This window comes from Dendrobates tinctorius, unplaced genomic scaffold, assembly GCF_039654945.1.
Source record: "Dendrobates tinctorius isolate UK_male_01 unplaced genomic scaffold, ASM3965494v1 ptg000236l, whole genome shotgun sequence".
In the NCBI taxonomy this organism is placed as follows: domain Eukaryota; kingdom Metazoa; phylum Chordata; class Amphibia; order Anura; family Dendrobatidae; genus Dendrobates; species Dendrobates tinctorius.
In genome coordinates, this window is record NW_027361903.1 from 4,362,559 (window position 1) to 4,384,717 (window position 22,159).

At 51.8% G+C, this 22,159-nt stretch overlaps 1 protein-coding gene across 4 annotated transcripts in view; it reads right to left on the bottom strand.

The window, feature by feature from the left end:
- Positions 1–21,117, bottom strand: part of TDRD1 (tudor domain containing 1) — a 99,690-nt gene extending 78,573 nt beyond the window's left edge. Inside the window, exons 1-5 of one of the 4 annotated variants that reach the window (XM_073556615.1) lie at positions 21,002–21,117; positions 18,425–18,507; positions 2,664–2,802; positions 2,192–2,294; positions 1,679–1,742 (exon numbers count right to left, since the gene is read on the bottom strand). In XM_073556615.1, the coding sequence (XP_073412716.1) occupies positions 1,679–1,742; positions 2,192–2,294; positions 2,664–2,802; positions 18,425–18,490 (372 nt within the window). In that variant the 5' untranslated portion in view covers positions 18,491–18,507; positions 21,002–21,117. Of the gene's footprint in view, positions 1–1,678; positions 1,743–2,191; positions 2,295–2,663; positions 2,803–18,424; positions 18,508–20,726; positions 20,848–20,957 lie in introns of those variants that run through there. The other 3 variants (XM_073556616.1, XM_073556618.1, XM_073556617.1) reach the window with 3 other exon arrangements.
- Between the last annotated feature and the right edge of the window lie 1,042 nt (positions 21,118–22,159).

A 22,159-nucleotide genomic window follows, 5' to 3' on the forward strand; every position in this document is an offset into this window, starting at 1 on the left:
CCGCTGGCGCCTACATCCTCTCTCTTCTGCGCCACTGGCGCTCTTACCGCTCCCGGCAGCGGTGCGTCCCGGTGCCTGCCGACGCTCTCCTGGGTGAGACGGGGCGGCCCTCCCCGGACCCGTCATCACCCTCCGCTCACCAGACGAGGGGGAGCCGTCTAACGGAATCTCCCCCGACGCTGCCTCTGGACCGCAGCCCCTGCCGTTCCCAAGGAGACTGCACAGGCGGCATGCCTGGCCCAGGTATTCTTCCTGAAGGATATCGTGGCTCCGTTTGGAACAGGAAACCAAAACTGAGGAGGAAAGGCGGACCGCCCCTTTTATCTTTCCTGTAGGGTTTCCTGTTCCAAATGGGGCGGATCCGATACCTCCAGTGGGTGCTGTCGTGGCGAAGGGTAAAAAGTGACTTTATTTCAGTTCTTCAATAGTGACTCTCCTCTATTTTATAGTCATTACACACAGAGTGATCTATGTCACGGGTTTATTTCTGGTAATGTTGATGATTATGACTTACAGCCAATGAAAACCCAAAAGTCATTATCTCAGTAAATTAGAATACTTTACAACACCAGATTGAAAAATGATTGTAAAATCCGAAATGTTGTCCTACTGAAATGTATGATCAGTAAATGCCCTCAGTACTTGGTCGGGCTCCTTTGGCTTCAATTACTGCATCAATGCGGCGTGGCATGGAGGTGATCAGCCTGTGGCACTGCTGAGGGGTTATGGAAGCCCAGGTTGCTTTGATAGCAGCCTTCAGCTCGTCTGCATTGTTGGGTCTGGTGTCTCTCATCTTCCTCCTGACAATACTCCATAGATTCTCTATGGGGTTAAGGTCAGGTGAGTTTGCTGCCAATCAAGCCCAGTGATACTGTTGTGTGTACACCAGCTATTGGTACTTTTGGCCGTGTGGACAGGGGCCAAGTGCTGCTGGAGAAAGACATTTCCATCTCCAAAAAGCTTGTCGGCAGAGGGAAGCATGAAGAGCTCTAACATGTCCTGGTAGACGGCTGCACTGACTTTAGTCTCAATCAAACACAGTGGACCTACACCAGCAGATGACATGGCTCCCCAAACCATCCCTGATGGTGGAGACTTCACACTAGACCTTGGAAATCAAAGTCCCAGAGTCGGTAGGAAGAGTGGAGAGGCCACAATCCAAGCTGCTGGAGGTCTAGTGTGAAGTTACAGGCAGACAATGGCAGTATAACACAGCTATCATCTGCCAGGAATGATGAGGGCTCAGCTCATGACCATGCAGCAAAGATGCAGACCCAACGCTGGTTGTACCAGTACAACCCATTGTCGAGAAAGGGTTAAAGAGTTACTCACAAAATCAAACATTACCCGTATACATAGCGTAGGAAACAACTTACTGATCACTTTGAGTCCAACAGCCGAGACCTCCAGAGATCCCAATAATCGGGCCCTGCGGAGCCCCGACCAGAATGCAGCAGAGATGCTCAACCTCTCCCCATACATAGACCATGGGACGGCTGGAGACCGCCGAGCATCAGACTCAGCAGCCTTCGCCGATCCCTTACACATCCGATGATTAGTAAGTTATCAGCTATTCTATGCACTTGGACTAATTATTGATTTGGGGATTTCCAAAGGATTTGAAGGCGAGTACAATGATGGAGGGGCTGGAGAACCTAAGATCCCAACCCCGTCTTACCTTGGAGTATCCTCGGCTCACAATGTTTGCTCCATTCACAGGATTACTACCATCCGTCTCCTTCCTGAAATATAGAAAATAAATGAAAAATCATTTCCAAACAAAAATTTAGCTCATGTTAAAATGCGTCCGAGGTAGCGGCTAATCCTACAGCACATCATACATCGCTTGTAATAGGCGCCCGCTCCAAAATTAGCACATCTGCCAAAAAGGAGCAAGTAACCTGCAATAGGGAGATTGTTCACTAAGGTACCTGAGGGCATATAGCCAGAATATGACAATAATTACTAATTAACGGAGGCCTGACCAGACCCCACTGATCTCCGTCTAGAGGGGTCACAACCAGAGTTGCTAACGGCCCGCACCGCGGGGAGGCGACGGCCCACACCACCTCAGATCCGTGGTCATGCAGCGAGGAGCACTGCAGTGGTATCTCATTCCTGGATATCACTGTACAATGCAGACACTGGTGTCAGCTCGTCAGGGGGCACGAGACAAGGAGCGGTCACTCACGGGACGGACGGCTGGCAGATCACAGAATGAGACTTCCAGTCTTGCTTCTGGCACTGCACGGAGCAGTAATACGTCTGATGGCAGCGGGAGCAGCGGCTGGTTCCTGGACATAAGACAAAGCGTCATCTCAGAACTTCTTCCCGGAGGAGACAGAGAGCAACACAAGAACTGGAGATGTGATAAGATGTCCAGTCTGACAATATATCTGAAGATGATCGTGTCTCGGAGGTCCTATTCACATCTGTGACATGTTCCTAGGACCGCCTGTTCCCGACTAAATAAACCGGCCCAAAATCACCAGATTGAAGCGCAAAACACTACCGTCGGGTGAGATGTTATCGTCGGGTGAGCGTTTCTCAGCAGCGCATCGTCCTGAGTAACCAATACATGCTGCCGAGAACATAATATTCCAGGTGCATAGAACAATCAAAATAACTATCTATTCTATGTATAAATGCCAATTATATCTTACCAGTGAGACCACAGTTGTGACAGGTGGTAGATCGGGTCACAGGCTTTATAGACCCAAACAATTTGGGATCATTACCAAAAGACAGCAAGTTTTCCAAGGGCAATCGCAGCTTCCGCTCCTTGTTAGGAGCTGTGGTATCCTGCAAGAACACGAACCGATTGTGAGGACGGAATCACATTAACATTTCTTCAACAAGCTAAGAGCTTACACTCTACAGGAGAGAGAGAGAGAGAGAGAGAGAGAGAGAGAGAGAGAGAGAGAGAGAGAGAAAGGACCCCATTGACCATAAGAGCTTACACTCTACAGGAGAGAGAGAGAGAGGACCCCACTGACCATAAGAGCTTACACTCTACAGGAGAGAGGACCCCACTGACGATAAGAGCTCACACTCTACAGGAGAGAGAGAGAAGACCCCACTGACCATAAGAGCTTACACTCAACAGGAGAGGGAGAGGATCCCACTGACCATAAGAGGTTACACTCTACAGGAGAGAGAGAGAGGACCCCACTGACCATAAGAGCTCACTCTACAGGAGAGAGAGAGAAAGAGAGAAGACCCCACTGACCATAAGAGCTTACACTCTACAGGAGAGAGAGGACCCCACTGACCATAAGAGCTTACACTCTACAGAGGAGAGAGTACCCCACTGACCATAAGAGCTCACACTCTACAGGAGTGAGAGGACCCCACTGACCATAAGAGCTTACACTCTACAGGAGAGACAGGACCCCAATGACCATAAGAGCTTACACTCTACAGGAGAGAGAGAGAGAGAGGACCCCACTGACGATAATTGCTTACACTCTACAGGAGAGAGGACCCCACTGACCATAAGAGCTTACACTCTACAGGAGAGAGAGTACCCCACTGACCATAAGAGCTTACACTCTACAAGAGAGAGAGAGAACCCCACTGACCTTATTACACTCTACAGGAGAAAGAGAGAGAGAGGACCTCACTGATCATAAGAGCTTACACTCTACAGGAGAGAGAGACGACCCCACTGACCTTAAGAGCTTACACTCTACAGGAGAGAGGGGACCCCACTGACCATAAGAGCTTACACTCTACAGGAGAGAGAGGACCCCATTGACCATAAGAGCTTACACTCTACAGGAGAGAGGACCCCACTGACCATAAGAGCTTACACTCTACAGGTGAGAGAGAGGACCCCGCTGACCTTATTACACTCTACAGGAGAGAGAGAGAGAGAGAGAGAGAGAGAGAGAGAGGACCTCACTGATAATAAGAGCTTACACTCTACAGGAGAGAGAGACGACCCCACTGACCTTAAGAGCTTACACTCTACAGGAGGGGACCCCACTGACCATAAGAGCTTACATTCTACAGGAGAGAGAGGACCCCACTGACCATAAGAGCTTACACTCTACAGGAGAGACAGGACCCCACTGACCATAAGAGCTTACACTCTACAGGAGAGAGAGAGGACCCCACTGACAATAATCGCTTACACTCTACAGGAGAGAGAGAGAGGACCCCACTGACCATAAGAGCTCACACTCAACAGGATAGAGGACCCCACTGATCATAAGAGCTTACACTCTACAGGAGAGAGAGAGAGGACCCCACTGACCATAAGAGCTTACAGTCTACAGGAGAGAGAGAGAGGACCCCACTGACCATAAGAGCTTACACTCTACAGGAGAGAGAGAGAGAAGACCCCACTGACCATAAGAGCTTACACTCTACAGGAGAGAGGACCCCACTGACCATAAGAGCTCACACTCTACAGGAGAGAGAGAGAGAGAAGACCCCACTGACCATAAGAGCTTACACTCTACAGGAGAGAGAGAGGATCCCACTGACCATAAGAGCTTACACTCTACAGGAGAGAGAGAGAGGACCCCACTGACCATAAGAGCTCACACTCTACAGGAGAGAGAGAGAGAGAGAAAGAGAGAAGACCCCACTGACCATAAGAGCTTACACTCTACAGGAGAGAGAGGACCCCACTGACCATAAGAGCTTACACTCAACAGAGGAGAGAGAGGACCCCACTGACCATAAGAGCTCACACTCTACAGGAGAGAGAGGACCCCACTGACCATAAGAGCTTACACTCTACAGGAGAGACAGGACCCCACTGACCATAAGAGCTTACACTCTACAGGAGAGACAGGACCCCACTGACCATAAGAGCTTACACTCTACAGGAGAGAGAGAGAGGACCCCACTGACGATAATCGCTTACACTCTACAGGAGAGAGGACCCCACTGACCATAAGAGCTTACACGCTACAGGAGAGAGAGTACCCCACTGACCATAAGAGCTTACACTCTACAGGAGAGAGAGAGGACCCCACTGACCTTATTACACTCTACAGGAGAGGACCCCACTGACCATAAGAGCTTACACTCTACAGGAGAGAGAGAGAGAGAGAGAGGACCTAACTGATCATAAGAGCTTACACTCTACAGGAGAGAGGGGACCCCACTGACCATAAGAGCTTACACTCTACAGGAGAGAGAAAGGACCCCACTGACCATAAGAGCTCACACTCTACAGGATAGAGGACCCCACTGATCATAAGAGCTTACACTCTACAGGAGAGAGAGAGAGAGGACCCCACTGACCATAAGAGCTTACACTCTACAGGAGAGAGAGAGAGAGGACCCCACTGACCATAAGAGCTTACACTCTACAGGAGAGAGAGAGAGGACCCCACTGACCATAAGAGCTTACACTCTACAGGAGAGAGAGAGAGGACCCCACTGACCATAAGAGCTTACACTCTACAGGAGAGAGAGAGAGGACCCCACTGACCATAAGAGCTTACACTCTACAGGAGAGAGAGAGAGGACCCCACTGACCATAAGAGCTTACACTCTACAGGAGAGAGGGAGGACCCCACTGACCATAAGAGCTTACACTCTACAGGAGAAAGAGAGAGAGAGAGGACCTCACTGACCATAAGAGCTTACACTCTAGAGGAGAGAGAGAGGACCCCACTGACCATAAGAGCTTACACTCTACAGGAGAGAGAAAGGACCCCACTGACCATAAGAGCTTACACTCTACAGGAGAGAGAAAGGACCCCACTGACCATAAGAGCTTACACTCTACAGGAGAGAGAAAGGACCCCACTGACCATAAGAGCTTACACTCTACAGGAGAGAGAAAGGACCCCACTGACCATAAGAGCTTACACTCTACAGGAGAGAGAAAGGACCCCACTGACCATAAGAGCTTACACTCTACAGGAGAGAGAAAGGACCCCACTGACCATAAGAGCTTACACTCTACAGGAGAGAGAAAGGACCCCACTGACCATAAGAGCTTACACTCTACAGGAGAGAGAGGACCCCACTGACCATAAGAGCTCACACTCTACAGGATAGAGGACCCCACTGATCATAAGAGCTTACACTCTACAGGAGAGAGAGGACCCCACTGATCATAAGAGCTTACACTCTACAGAGGAGAGAGAGAGGACCCCACTGACCATAAGAGCTTACACTCTACAGGAGAGAGAGGACCCCACTGACCATAAGAGCTTACACTCTACAGGAGAGAGAGAGGACCCCTCTGACCATAAGAGCTTACACTCTACAGGAGAAAGGACCGCACTGACCATAAGAGCTTACACTCTACAGGAGAGAGAGGACCCCACTGACCATAAGAGCTTACACTATACAGAAGAGAGGACCCCACTGACCATAAGAGCTTATACTCTACAGAGGAGAGAGAGGACCCCACTGACCATAAGAGCTTACACTCTATAGAGGAGAGAGAGGACCCCACTGACCATAAGAGCTTACACTCTACAGGAGAGGACCCCACTGACCATAAGAGCTTACACTCTACAGGAGAGAGGACCCCACTGACCATAAGAGCTTACACTCTACAGGAGAGAGAAAGGACCCCACTGACCATAAGAGCTTACACTCTACAGGAGAGAGGACCCCACTGACCATAAGAGCTCACACTCTACAGGAGAGAGGACCCCACTGACCATAAGAGCTTACATTCTACAGGAGAGAGAGAGGACCCCACTGATCATAAGAGCTTACACTCTCTCTCTCCTGTAGAGGACCCCACTGATCATAAGAGCTTACACTCTACAGGAGAGAGAGAGGACCCCACTGATCATAAGAGCTTATACTCTACAGGAGAGAGAGAGGACCCCACTGATCATAAGAGCTTACACTCTACAGGAGAGAGGACCCCACTGATCATAAGAGCTTACACTCTACAGGAGAGAGAGAGGACCCCACTGACCATAAGAGCTTATACTCTACAGGAGAGAGAGAGGACCCCACTGATCATAAGAGCATATACTCTACAGGAGAGAGAGAGGACTCCACTGATCATAAGAGCTTACACTCTACAGGAGAGAGGACCCCACTGATCATAAGAGCTTACACTCTACAGGAGAGAGAAAGAGGACCCCACTGACCATAAGAGCTTACACTCTATAGGAGAGAGCGAGGACCCCACTGATCATAAGAGCTTACACTCTACAGGAGAGAGAGGACCCCACTGACCATAAGAGCTTACACTCTACAGGAGAGGACCCCACTGACCATAAGAGCTTACACTCTACAGGAGAGAGAAAGGAACGCACTGACCATAAGAGCTTACACTCTACAGGAGAGAGAGGACCCCACTGACCATAAGAGCTTACACTCTACAGGAGAGAGAGGACCCCACTTACCAAAAGAGCTTACACTCTACAGGAGAGAGGACTCCACTGACAATAAGAGCTTACACTCTACAGAGGAGAGAGAGGACTCCACTGACCATAAGAGCTTACACTCTACAGGAGAGGACCCCACTGACCATAAGAGCTTACACTCTACAGGAGAGAGAGAGAACCCCGCTGACCATAAGAGCTTACACTCTACAGCAGAGGACCCAACTAACCATAAGAGCTTACACTCTACAGGAGAGAGGACCCCGCTGACCATAAGAGCTTACACTCTACGGGAGAGGACCCCACTGACCATAAGAGCTTACACTCTACAGGAGAGACAGGACCCCACTGACCATAAGAGCTTACACTCTACAGGAGAGAGAGAGAGGACCCCACTGACGATAATCGCTTACACTCTACAGGAGAGAGGACCCCACTGACCATAAGAGCTTACACGCTACAGGAGAGAGAGTACCCCACTGACCATAAGAGCTTACACTCTACAGGAGAGAGAGAGGACCCCACTGACCTTATTACACTCTACAGGAGAGGACCCCACTGACCATAAGAGCTTACACTCTACAGGAGAGAGAGAGAGAGGACCTAACTGATCATAAGAGCTTACACTCTACAGGAGAGAGGGGACCCCACTGACCATAAGAGCTTACACTCTACAGGAGAAAGAAAGGACCCCACTGACCATAAGAGCTCACACTCTACAGGATAGAGGACCCCACTGATCATAAGAGCTTACACTCTACAGGAGAGAGAGGACCCCACTGACCATAAGAGCTTACACTCTACAGGAGAGAGAGAGGACCCCACTGACCATAAGAGCTTACACTCTACAGGAGAGAGAGAGGACCCCACTGTCCATAAGAGCTTACACTCTACAGGAGAGAGAGAGGACCCCACTGACCATAAGAGCTTACACTCTACAGGAGAGAGAGGACCCCACTGACCATAAGAGCTTACACTCTACAGGAGAGAGAGAGGACCCCACTGACCATAAGAGCTTACACTCTACAGGAGAGAGAGAGAGGACCCCACTGACCATAAGAGCTTACACTCTACAGGAGAGAGAGAGAGGACCCCACTGACCATAAGAGCTTACACTCTACAGGAGAGAGAGAGAGGACCCGACTGACCATAAGAGCTTACACTCTACAGGAGAGAGAGAGAGGACCCCACTGACCATTAGAGCTTACACTCTACAGGAGAGAGGGAGGACCCCACTGACCATAAGAGCTTACACTCTACAGGAGAGAGAGAGGACCTCACTGACTATAAGAGCTTACACTCTACAGGAGAAAGAGAGAGAGAGAGGACCTCACTGACCATAAGAGCTTACACTCTAGAGGAGAGAGAGAGGACCCCATGACCATAAGAGCTTACACTCTACAGGAGAGAGGACCCCACTGACCATAAGAGCTTACACTCTACAGGAGAGAGAAAGGACCCCACTGACCATAAGAGCTTACACTCTACAGGACAGAGAAAGGACCCCACTGACCATAAGAGCTTACACTCTACAGGAGAGAGAAAGGACCCCACTGACCATAAGAGCTTACACTCTACAGGAGAGAGAAAGGACCCCACTGACCATAAGAGCTTACACTCTACAGGAGAGAGAAAGGACCCCACTGACCATAAGAGCTTACACTCTACAGGAGAGAGAGGACCCCACTGACCATAAGAGCTCACACTCTACAGGATAGAGGACCCCACTGATCATAAGAGCTTACACTCTACAGGAGAGAGAGGACCCCACTGATCATAAGAGCTTACACTCTACAGAGGAGAGAGAGAGGACCCCACTGACCATAAGAGCTTACACTCTACAGGAGAGAGAGAGAGGACCCCACTGACCATAAGAGCTTACACTCTACAGGAGAGAGAGAGGACCCCTCTGACCATAAGAGCTTACACTCTACAGGAGAGAGAAAGGACCGCACTGACCATAAGAGCTTACACTCTACAGGAGAGAGAGGACCCCACTGACCATAAGAGCTTACACTATACAGAAGAGAGGACCCCACTGACCATAAGAGCTTATACTCTACAGAGGAGAGAGAGGACCCCACTGACCATAAGAGCTTACACTCTATAGAGGAGAGAGAGGACCCCACTGACCATAAGAGCTTACACTCTACAGGAGAGGACCCCATTGACCATAAGAGCTTACACTCTACAGGAGAGAGGACCCCACTGACCATAAGAGCTTACACTCTACAGGAGAGAGAAAGGACCCCACTGACCATAAGAGCTTACACTCTACAGGAGAGAGGACCCCACTGACCATAAGAGCTCACACTCTACAGGAGAGAGGACCCCACTGACCATAAGAGCTTACATTCTACAGGAGAGAGAGAGGACCCCACTGATCATAAGAGCTTACACTCTCTCTCTCCTGTAGAGGACCCCACTGATCATAAGAGCTTACACTCTACAGGAGAGAGAGAGGACCCCACTGATCATAAGAGCTTATACTCTACAGGAGAGAGAGAGGACCCCACTGATCATAAGAGCTTACACTCTACAGGAGAGAGGACCCCACTGATCATAAGAGCTTACACTCTACAGGAGAGAGAGAGGACCCCACTGACCATAAGAGCTTATACTCTACAGGAGAGAGAGAGGACCCCACTGATCATAAGAGCTTACACTCTACAGGAGAGAGAGAGGACCCCACTGATCATAAGAGCATATACTCTACAGGAGAGAGAGAGGACTCCACTGATCATAAGAGCTTACACTCTACAGGAGAGAGGACCCCACTGATCATAAGAGCTTACACTCTACAGGAGAGAGAGAGAGGACCCCACTGACCATAAGAGCTTACACTCTATAGGAGAGAGCGAGGACCCCACTGATCATAAGAGCTTACACTCTACAGGAGAGAGAGGACCCCACTGACCATAAGAGCTTACACTCTACAGGAGAGGACCCCACTGACCATAAGAGCTTACACTCTACAGGAGAGAGAAAGGAACGCACTGACCATAAGAGCTTACACTCTACAGGAGAGAGAGGACCCCACTGACCATAAGAGCTTACACTCTACAGGAGAGAGAGGACCCCACTTACCAAAAGAGCTTACACTCTACAGGAGAGAAGACTCCACTGACAATAAGAGCTTACACTCTACAGAGGAGAGAGGACTCCACTGACCATAAGAGCTTACACTCTACAGGAGAGGACCCCACTGACCATAAGAGCTTACACTCTACAGGAGAGAGAGAGAACCCCGCTGACCATAAGAGCTTACACACTACAGCAGAGGACCCAACTAACCATAAGAGCTTACACTCTACAGGAGAGAGGACCCCGCTGACCATAAGAGCTTACACTCTACGGGAGAGGACCCGACTGACCATAAGAGCTTACACTCTACAGGAGAGAGGACCCCACTGACCATAAGAGCTTACACTCTACAGGAGAGAGAGGACCCCACTGATCATAAGAGCTTACACTCTACAGGAGAGAGAGAAGACCACACTGACCATAAGAGCTTACACTCTACAGGAGAGAGAGGACCCCAATGATCATAAGAGCTTACACTCTACAGGTGAGAGGACCCCATTGATCATAAGAGCTTACTCTACAGGAGAGAGAGAGGACCCCACTGATCATAAGAGCTTACACTCTACAGGAGAGAGAGAGGACCCCACTGATCATAAGAGCTTACACTCTACAAGAGAGAGAGATGACCCCACTGATCATAAGAGCTTACACTCTACAGGAGAGAGAGAGGACCCCACTGATCATAAGAGCTTACACTCTACAGGAGAGAGAGAGGACCCCACTGACCATAAGAGCTTACACTCTATAGGAGAGAGAGAGGACCCCACTGATCATAAGAGCTTACACTCTACAAGAGAGAGAGAGGACCCCACTGATCCTAAGAGCTTACACTCTACAGGAGAGAGAGAGGACCCCACTGACCATAAGAGCTTACACTCTACAGGAGAGAGAGAGGACCCCACTGACCATAAGAGCTTACACTCTACAGGAGAGTGAGAGGACCTCACTGATCATAAGAGCTTACACTCTACAGGAGAGAGGACCCCACTGATCATAAGAGCTTATACTCTACAGGAGAGGGAGAGGACCCCACTGATCATAAGAGCTTACACTCTACAGGAGAGGGAGAGGACCCCACTGATCATAAGAGCTTACACTCTACAGGAGAGAGGACCCCACTGATCATAAGAGCTTACACTCTACAGGAGAGAGAGAGGACCCCACTGACCATAAGAGCTTACACTCTACAGGAGAGAGCAAGGACCCCACTGATCATAAGAGCTTACACTCTACAGGAGAGAGAGGACCCCACTGACCATAAGAGCTTACACTCTACAGGAGAGGACCCCACTGACCATGAGAGCTTACACTCTACAGGAGAGACAAAGGACCGCACTGACCATAAGAGCTTACACTCTACAGGAGAGAGAGGACCCCACTGACCATAAGAGCTTACACTCTACAGGAGAGAGAGGACCCCACTGACCATAAGAGGTTACACTCTACAGGAGAGGACCCCACTGACCATAAGAGCTTACACTCTACAGGAGAGAGAGAGGACCCCACTGACCGTAAGAGCTTACACTCTACAGGAGAGAGGACTCCACTGACAATAAGAGCTTACACTCTACAGGAGAGAGAGAGGACCCCACTGACCATAAGAGCTTACACTCTACAGGAGAGAGGGAGGACCCCACTGACCTTAAGAGCTTACACTCTACAGGAGAGAGGGAGGACCCCACTGACCATAAGAGCTTACACTGTACAGGAGAAAGAGGACCCCACTGACCATAAGAGCTTACACTCTACAGGAGAGAGGGAGGACCCCACTGACCATAAGAGCTTACACTCTACAGGAGAGAGAAAGGACCCCACTGACCATAAGAGCTTACACTCCACAGGAGAGAGGACCCCACTGACCATAAGAGCTTACACTCTACAGGATAGAGAGAGGACCCCACTGACCATAAGAGCTTACACTCTACAGGAGAGAGAGAGGACCCCACTGACCATAAGAGCTTACACTCTACAGGAGAGAGAGAGGACCCCACTGACCATAAGAGCTTACACTCTACAGGAGAGAGACGACCCCAATGATCATAAGAGCTTACACTCTACAGGAAAGAGAGGACCTCACTGACTATAAGAGCTTACACTCTACAGGAGAGAGAGGACCCCACTGACCATAAGAGCTTACACTCTACAGGAGAGAGAGGACCCCACTGACCATAAGAGCTTACACTCTACAGGAGAGAGAGAGGACCCCACTGATCATAAGAGCTTACACTCTACAGGAGAGAGAGAGGACCCCACTGATCATAAGAGCTTACACTCTACAGGAGAGAGAGAAGACCCCACTGATCATAAGAGCTTACACTCTACAGGAGAGAGAGAGGACCCCACTGATCATAAGAGCTTACACTCTACAGGAGAGAGAGAGGACCCCACTGACCATAAGAGCTTACACTCTACAGGAGAGGACCCCACTGACCATAAGAGCTTACACTCTACAGGAGAGAGAAAGGACCGCACTGACCATAAGAGCTTACACTCTACAGGAGAGAGAGGACCCCACTGACCATAAGAGCTTACACTCTACAGGAGAGGACCCCACTGACCATAAGAGCTTACACTCTATAGGAGAGAGAAAGGACCCCACTGATCATAAGAGCTTACACTCTACAGGAGAGAGAGAGGACCCCACTGACCATAAGAGCTTACACTCTACAGGAGAGAGAGAGGACCCCACTGACCATAAGAGCTTACACTCTACAGGAGAGAGGGAGGACCCCACTGACCATAAGAGCTTACACTCTACAGGAGAGAGAAAGGACCCCACTGACCATAAGAGCTTACACTCTACAGGAGAGAGGATCCCACTGATCATTCGAGCTTACACTCTACAAGAGAGAGAGAGGACCCCACTGACCATAAGAGCTTACACTCTACAGGAGAGAGAAAGGACCCCACTGACCATAAGAGCTTACACTCTACAGGAGAGAGGACCCCACTGACCATAAGAGCTTACACTCTACAAGAGAGAGAGAGGACCCCACTGACCATAAGAGCTTACACTCTACAGGAGAGAGAAAGGACCCCACTGACCATAAGAGCTTACACTCTACAGGAGAGAGAGAGGACCCCACTGATCATAAGAGCTTACACTCTACAAGAGAGAGAGAGGACCCCACTGATCGTAAGAGCTTACACTCTACAGGAGAGAGAGAGGACCCCACTGATCCTAAGAGCTTACACTCTACAGGAGAGAGAGAGGACCCCACTGACCATAAGAGCTTACACTCTACAGGAGAGAGAAAGGACCCCACTGACCATAAGAGCTTACACTCTACAGGAGAGAGGATCCCACTGATCATTCGAGCTTACACTCTACAAGAGAGAGAGAGGACCCCACTGACCATAAGAGCTTACACTCTACAGGAGAGAGAGAGGACCCCACTGACCATAAGAGCTTACACTTTACAGGAGAGAGAGAGGACCCCACTGACCATAAGAGCTTACACTCTACAGGAGAGAGAGGACCCCACTGACCATAAGAGCTTACACTCTACAGGAGAGAGGGAGGACCCCACTGACCTTAAGAGCTTACACTCTACAGGAGAGAGGGAGGACCCCACTGACCATAAGAGCTTACACTGTACAGGAAAAAGAGGACCCCACTGACCATAAGAGCTTACACTCTATAGGAGAGAGGGAGGACCCCACTGACCTTAAGAGCTTACACTCTACAGGAGAGAGGACCCCACTGACCATAAGAGCTTACACTCTACAGGAGAGAGAGAGGACCCCACTGACCATAAGAGCTTACACTCTACAGGAAAGAGAGGACCTCACTGACCATAAGAGCTTACACTCTACAGGAGAGAGAGGACCCCACTGACCATAAGAGCTTACACTCTACAGGAGAGAGAAAGGACCCCACTGATCATAAGAGCTTACACTCTACAGGAGAGAGAGAGGACCCCACTGACCATAAGAGCTTACACTCTACTGGAGAGAGAGAGGACCCCACTGATCATAAGAGCTTACACTCTACAGGAGAGAGAAAGGACCCCGCTGATCATAAGAGCTTACACTCTACAGGAGAGAGAGAGGACCCCACTGACCATAAGAGCTTACACTCTACAGGAGAGAGGATCCCACTGACCATAAGAGCTTACACTCTACAGGAGAGAGAGAGGACCCCACTGACCATAAGAGCTTACACTCTACAGGAGAGAGGACCCCACTGACCATAAGAGCTTACACTCTACAGGAGAGAGAGGACCCCACTGACCATAAGAGCTTACACTCTACAGTAGAGAGAGGACCCCACTGACCATAAGAGCTTACACTCTACAGTAGAGAGAGGACCCCACTGACCATAAGAGCTTACACTCTACAGGAGAGGACCCCACCGACCATAAGAGCTTACACTCTACAGGAGAGAGGGAGGACCCCACTGACCATAAGAGCTTACACTCTACAGGAGAGGACCCCACCGACCATAAGAGCTTACACTCTACAGGAGAGAGGGAGGACCCCACCGACCATAAGAGCTTACACTCTACAGGAGAGAGAGGACCCCACTGACCATAAGAGCTTACACTCTACAGGAGAGAGAGAGAGAACCCCACTGACCATAAGAGCTTACACTCTACAGGAGAGGGAGGACCCCACTGACCATAAGAGCTTACACACTACAGTAGAGAGGGAGGACCCCACTGACCATAAGAGCTTACACTCTACAGGAGAGAGGGAGGACCCCACTGACCTTAAGAGCTTACACTCTACAGGAGAGAGGGAGGACCCCACTGACCATAAGAGCTTACACTGTACAGGAGAAAGAGGACCCCACTGACCATAAGAGCTTACACTCTACAGGAGAGAGGGAGGACCCCACTGACCTTAAGAGCTTACACTCTACAGGAGAGAGGACCCCACTGACCATAAGAGCTTACACTCTACAGGAGAGAGAGAGGACCCCACTGACCATAAGAGCTTACACTCTACAGGAAAGAGAGGACCTCACTGACCATAAGAGCTTACACTCTACAGGAGAGAGGGAGGACCCCACTGACCATAAGAGCTTACACTCTACAGGAGAGAGGACTCCACTGATCATAAGAGCTTACACTCTACAGGAGAGAGAGAGAGGACCCCACTGATCATAAGAGCTTACACTCTACAGGAGAGAGAGAGGACCTCACTGACTATAAGAGCTTACACTCTACAGGAGAAAGAGAGAGAGAGAGGACCTCACTGACCATAAGAGCTTACACTCTAGAGGAGAGAGGACCCCACTGACCATAAGAGCTTACACTCTACAGGAGAGAGGACCCCACTGACCATAAGAGCTTACACTCTACAGGAGAGAGAAAGGACCCCACTGACCATAAGAGCTTACACTCTACAGGAGAGAGAAAGGACCCCACTGACCATAAGAGCTTACACTCTACAGGAGAGAGAAAGGACCCCACTGACCATAAGAGCTTACACTCTACAGGAGAGAGAAAGGACCCCACTGACCATAAGAGCTCACACTCTACAGGATAGAGGACCCCACTGATCATAAGAGCTTACACTCTACAGGAGAGAGAGGACCCCACTGACCATAAGAGCTTACACTCTACAGAGGAGAGAGAGAGGACCCCACTGACCATAAGAGCTTACACTCTACAGGAGAGAGAGAGAGGACCCCACTGACCATAAGAGCTTACACTCTACAGGAGAGAGAGAGGACCCCTCTGACCATAAGAGCTTACACTCTACAGGAGAGAGAAAGGACCGCACTGACCATAAGAGCTTACACTCTACAGGAGAGAGAGGACCCCACTGACCATAAGAGCTTACACTATACAGAAGAGAGGACCCCACTGACCATAAGAGCTTACACTCTACAGAGGAGAGAGAGGACCCCACTGACCATAAGAGCTTACACTCTATAGAGGAGAGAGAGGACCCCACTGACCATAAGAGCTTACACTCTACAGGAGAGGACCCCACTGACCATAAGAGCTTACACTCTACAGGAGAGAGGACCCCACTGACCATAAGAGCTTACACTCTACAGGAGAAAGGACCCCACTGACCATAAGAGCTTACACTCTACAGGAGAGAGAAAGGACCCCACTGACCATAAGAGCTTACACTCTACAGGAGAGAGGACCCCACTGTCCATAAGAGCTCACACTCTACAGGAGAGAGGACCCCACTGACCATAAGAGCTCACACTCTACAGGAGAGAGGACCCCACTGACCATAAGAGCTTACACTCTACAGGAGAGAGGACCCCACTGACCATAAGAGCTTACACTCTACAGGAGAAAGGACCCCACTGACCATAAGAGCTTACACTCTACAGGAGAGAGAAAGGACCCCACTGACCATAAGAGCTTACACTCTACAGGAGAGAGGACCCCACTGACCATAAGAGCTCACACTCTACAGGAGAGAGGACCCCACTGACCATAAGAGCTTACATTCTACAGGAGAGAGGACCCCACTGATCATAAGAGCTTACACTCTCTCTCTCCTGTAGAGGACCCCACTGATCATAAGAGCTTACACTCTACAGGAGAGAGAGAGGACCCCACTGATCATAAGAGCTTATACTCTACAGGAGAGAGAGAGGACCCCACTGATCATAAGAGCTTACACTCTACAGGAGAGAGGACCCCACTGATCATAAGAGCTTACACTCTACAGGAGAGAGAGAGGACCCCACTGACCATAAGAGCTTATACTCTACAGGAGAAAGAGAGGACCCCACTGATCATAAGAGCTTACACTCTACAGGAGAGAGAGAGGACCCCACTGATCATAAGAGCTTACACTCTACAGGAGAGAGAGAGGACCCCACTGATCATAAGAGCTTACACTCTACAGGAGAGAGAGAGGACCCCACTGACCATAAGAGCTTACACTCTATAGGAGAGAGCGAGGACCCCACTGATCATAAGAGCTTACACTCTACAGGAGAGAGAGGACCCCACTGACCATAAGAGCTTACACTCTACAGGAGAGGACCCCACTGACCATAAGAGCTTACACTCTACAGGAGAGAGGACCCCACTGACCATAAGAGCTTACACTCTACAGCAGAGGACCCAACTAACCATAAGAGCTTACACTCTACAGGAGAGAGGACCCCGCTGACCATAAGAGCTTACACTCTACGGGAGAGGACCCGACTGACCATAAGAGCTTACACTCTACAGGAGAGAGGACCCCACTGACCATAAGAGCTTACACTCTACAGGAGAGAGGGGACCCCACTGATCATAAGAGCTTACACTCTACAGGAGAGAGAGGACCCCACTGATCATAAGAGCTTACACTCTACAGGAGAGAGGACCCCACTGATCATAAGAGCTTACACTCTACAGGAGAGAGAGAGGACCCCACTGACCATAAGAGCTTACACTCTACAGGAGAGAGAGGACCCCAATGATCATAAGAGCTTACACTCTACAGGAAAGAGAGGACCTCACTGACTATAAGAGCTTACACTCTACAGGAGAGAGAGGACCCCACTGACCATAAGAGCTTACACTCTACAGGTGAGAGAGAGGACCCCATTGATCATAAGAGCTTACACTCTACAGGAGAGGGAGGACCCCACTGACCATAAGAGCTTACACACTACAGTAGAGAGGGAGGACCCCACTGACCTTAAGAGCTTACACTCTACAGTAGAGAGAGGACCCCACTGACCACAAGAGCTTACACTCTACAGGAGAGGACCCCACTGACCATAAGAGCTTACACTTGTCGTAGCTGTTTTCATTCTGACCAAGAGTCAGATATGCCAGATCACCAGTGAGGCCAGATTAGGAGTTTACTCCCTTAATTTCCAAGCGCTTGGAGACAAAAGAGACTGCACACGGGCCGTGGGCAAATCACATTATCTGATTCTCTTAGAACCCACTATCAATGAGGGTCTGTACGAGACCACCAGTTTCTTGCACCAGTAGCAGTCATTGCCCGTCAAGCCTGACTCCATAGAGAAGCAGGACTGATGGTAGTCGTTATCATGGCGGCCGTCTCGCTCTTCTAGTGACTACTGATGTCTCTATGCTTACTGTAAGACTCGCAGCGTTCTTGGCCTCGGCAGCACAATCTCCATAGAACCCACTGAGGTGCGCCATGTTATCCTGGACGTTTTCTGGGGGAGATCAGGACAAAAACTGAATAAATAATTTAAGTAAAAATTTCAAAAGCCGAACTGTGGATCCTCGCAGATATTTGTCCTTGTAGAAGTGTTCTATGTTGGGGGGTGCTGGGGTTGGTGTTCTATGTTGGGGGGTGCTGGGGTTGGTGTTCTATGTTGGGGGGTGCTGGGGTTGGTGTTCTATGTTGGGGGGTGCTGGGGTTGGTGTTCTATGTTGGGGGGTGCTGGGGTTGGTGTTCTATGTTGGGGGGTGCTGGGGTTGGTGTTCTATGTTGGGGGTGCTGGGGTTGGTGTTCTATGTTGGGGGGTGCTGGGGTTGGTGTTCTATGTTGGGGGGTGCTGGGGTTGGTGTTCTATGTTGGGGGGTGCTGGGGTTGGTGTTCTATGTTGGGGGGTGCTGGGGTTGGTGTTCTATGTTGGGTGGTGCTGGGGTTGGTGTTCTATGTTGTGGGGTGCTGGGGTTGGTGTTCTATGTTGGGGGTGCTGGGGTTGGTGTTCTATGTTGGGGGTGCTGGGGTTGGTGTTCTATGTTGGGGGTGCTGGGGTTGGTGTTCTATGTTGGGGGTGCTGGGGTTGGTGTTCTTTTCATGTTTGTTTAGTTATTTAAAAAAATTCTAATATAAATAAAAAAAAACTTGATTTAAAAATATAAGGTTGCGTGACTCCGCAGCTCGCAGCCGGGCTATCAGCATCGCAGCACGTCGTCAGCGGCTACAGGCTGTGCCGCCAGCTTTACTTCTGTAGACGGCGCCCATTGTCTCCTGGTGGGAGGTAAAAGAATGCGTTGTCTCAAAAATGTGAAAAGTCAGAAGTTTTCTACTGTACAATGCTTATTTCTCATCATTTTCAAAATGTCTCTGCTTGCGGTCAGTGAATAAAAAATCAAATGCTTACAATTTGAGACTGTAGACCCTGCACACAACTGTCACCAGCCTAAGCAAAGCACTGTCATCTGACCGGCGGCTGCCCCAGACCGCGCAGGGACCGGTGGCTGCCCCAGACCGCGCAGGGACCGGCGGCAGCCCCAGACCGCGCAGGGACCTGCGGCAGCCCCAGACCGCGCAGGGACCTGCGGCAGCCCCAGACCGCGCAGGGACCGGCGGCAGCCCCAGACCGCGCAGGGACCGGCGGCAGCCCCAGACCGCGCAGGGACCGGCGGCAGCACCAGACCGCGCAGGGACCGGCGGCAGCACCAGACCGCGCAGGGACCGGCGGCAGCACCAGACCGCGCAGGGACCGGCGGCAGCACCAGACCGCGCAGGGACCGGCGGCAGCACCAGACCGCGCAGGGACCGGCGGCAGCACCAGACCGCGCAGGGACCGGCGGCAGCACCAGACCGCGCAGGGACCGGCGGCAGCACCAGACCGCGCAGGGACCGGCGGCAGCACCAGACCGCGCAGGGACCGGTGGAAGCAACAAACTGTGCAGGGACCGGCGGCAGCACCAGACCGCGCAGGGACCGGTGGAAGCAACAAACTGTGCAGGGACCGGCGGCAGCACCAGACCGCGCAGGGACCGGCGGCTGCCCCAGACCGCGCAGGGACCGGTGGAAGCAACAAACTGTGCAGGGACTGGCGGCAGCACCAGAAAGCGCAGGGACCGCCGGCAGCACCAGACCGCGCAGGGACCGGCGGCAGCACCAGACCGCGCAGGGACCGGCGGCAGCACCAGACCGCGCAGGGACCGGCGGCAGCACCAGACCGCGCAGGGACCGGCGGCAGCACCAGACCGCGCAGGGACCGGCGGCAGCACCAGACCGCGCAGGGACCGGTGGAAGCAACAAACTGTGCAGGGACCGGCGGCAGCACCAGACCGCGCAGGGACCGGTGGAAGCAACAAACTGTGCAGGGACCGGCGGCAGCACCAGACCGCGCAGGGACCGGCGGCTGCCCCAGACCGCGCAGGGACCGGTGGAAGCAACAAACTGTGCAGGGACTGGCGGCAGCACCAGAAAGCGCAGGGACCGGCGGCAGCACCAGACCGCGCAGGGACCGGCGGCAGCACCAGACCGCGCAGGGACCAGCCGGCAGCACCAGACCGCGCAGGGACCAGCGGCAGCACCAGAAAGCGCAGGGACCGGTGGCAGCGACTGGCGTTGATTCACCATAACTGGGCCAGAGCTCAACGTCTTCATGGTTTTAGGCCTTGAGCACGGTTACGGGCCCCTGGCTCCCTGTATCCATGGTTACGGGCCCCTATAATGGCAGCTGACCTAGAAGCCCAAACTGCTATAACTGCAACCAATGAGGAGCGGCGTACAGTGCGCGGCGTGGAGCTACGGTGATAAGAGCCGCCACCTGACTGGCTGCTCAGGAGACGCGCGCACTCCTCAGGACCCGCCGCGGCCTCAGGACGTGGAGTATTCCCGCCACCCGCGGCCTCCTCCCCCTCCCGGGCGCCGCTTCTCTTCCGGGAACCGTGCAGTCCTCCCCCGCTTACCCACCTGCCGCGGAGCCCAGCACACGCTCCACACAAATCACTCCTCACCTCAGCGCGCAAACACGATACCGCGAGAGTTTGGTGTAATCACAACTTCGCCCTCCAGCGACCGATATGGGCACTACAGGGTCAGGAACACGGGCAGAGAGGAGAGGAGGAGAGAGAGAGGCAGGAGAGGAGCAGAGAGGCAGGAGAGGAACAGGGAGGAGAGAAGAGGCAGGAGAGGAGAGAAGAGGCAGGAGAGGAGCAGGGAGGAGAGAAGAGGCAGAAGAGGAGCAGAGAGGCAGGAGAGGAACAGGGAGGAGAGAAGAGGCAGGAGAGGAGAGAAGAGGCAGGAGAGGAGCAGGGAGGAGAAGAGGCAGGAGAGGAGAGAGAGGCAGGAGAGGAACAGGGAGGAGAGAAGAGGCAGGAGAGGAGAGAAGAGGCAGGAGAGGAGCAGAGAGGAGAGAAGAGGCAGGAGAGGAACAGGGAGGAGAGAAGAGGCAGGAGAGGAGAGAAGAGGCAGGAGAGGAGCAGAGAGGAGAGAAGAGGCAGGAGAGGAGAGAGAGGCAGGAAGGAAAAAGAGGCAGGAGAGGAGCAGGGAGGAGAAGAGGCAGGAGAGGAGCAGAGAAGAGGCAGGAAAGGAGCAGAGAGGAGAAAGAGGCAGGAGAGGAGCAGGGAGGAGAGAAGAGGCAGGAGAGGAGCAGAGAGGAGAAAGAGGCAGGAGAGGAGCAGAGAGGAGAAAGAGGCAGGAGAGGAGAGAAGAGGCAGGAAGGGAGGAGAGAAGAGGCTGGAGAGGAGCAGAGAGGAGAAAGAGGCAGGAGAGGAGCAGAGAAGAAGCAGGGAGGAGAGAAGAGGCAGGAAGGGAGGAGAGAGGAGCAGAGAGGAGGGAAGAGGCAGGAGAGGAGCAGAGAAGAAGCAGGGAGGAGAGAGGCAGGAGAGGAGCAGAGAGGAGAAAGAGGCAGAGAGGAGAGAAGAGGCAGGAAGGGAGCAGAGAGGAGGCAGGAGAGGAGCAGAGAAGAAGCAGGCAGGAGAAAAGAGGCAGGAGAGGAGCAGAGAGGAGAAAGAGACAGGAAGGGAGGAGAGAAGAGGCAGGAGAGGGGCAGGGAGGAGAGAAGAGGCAGGAGAGGAGCAGAGAGGAGAAAGAGGAAGGAAGGGGAGAAGAGGCAGGAGAGGAGCAGGGAGGAGAGAAGAGGCAGGAAGGGAGGAGAGAGGAGGCAGGAGAGG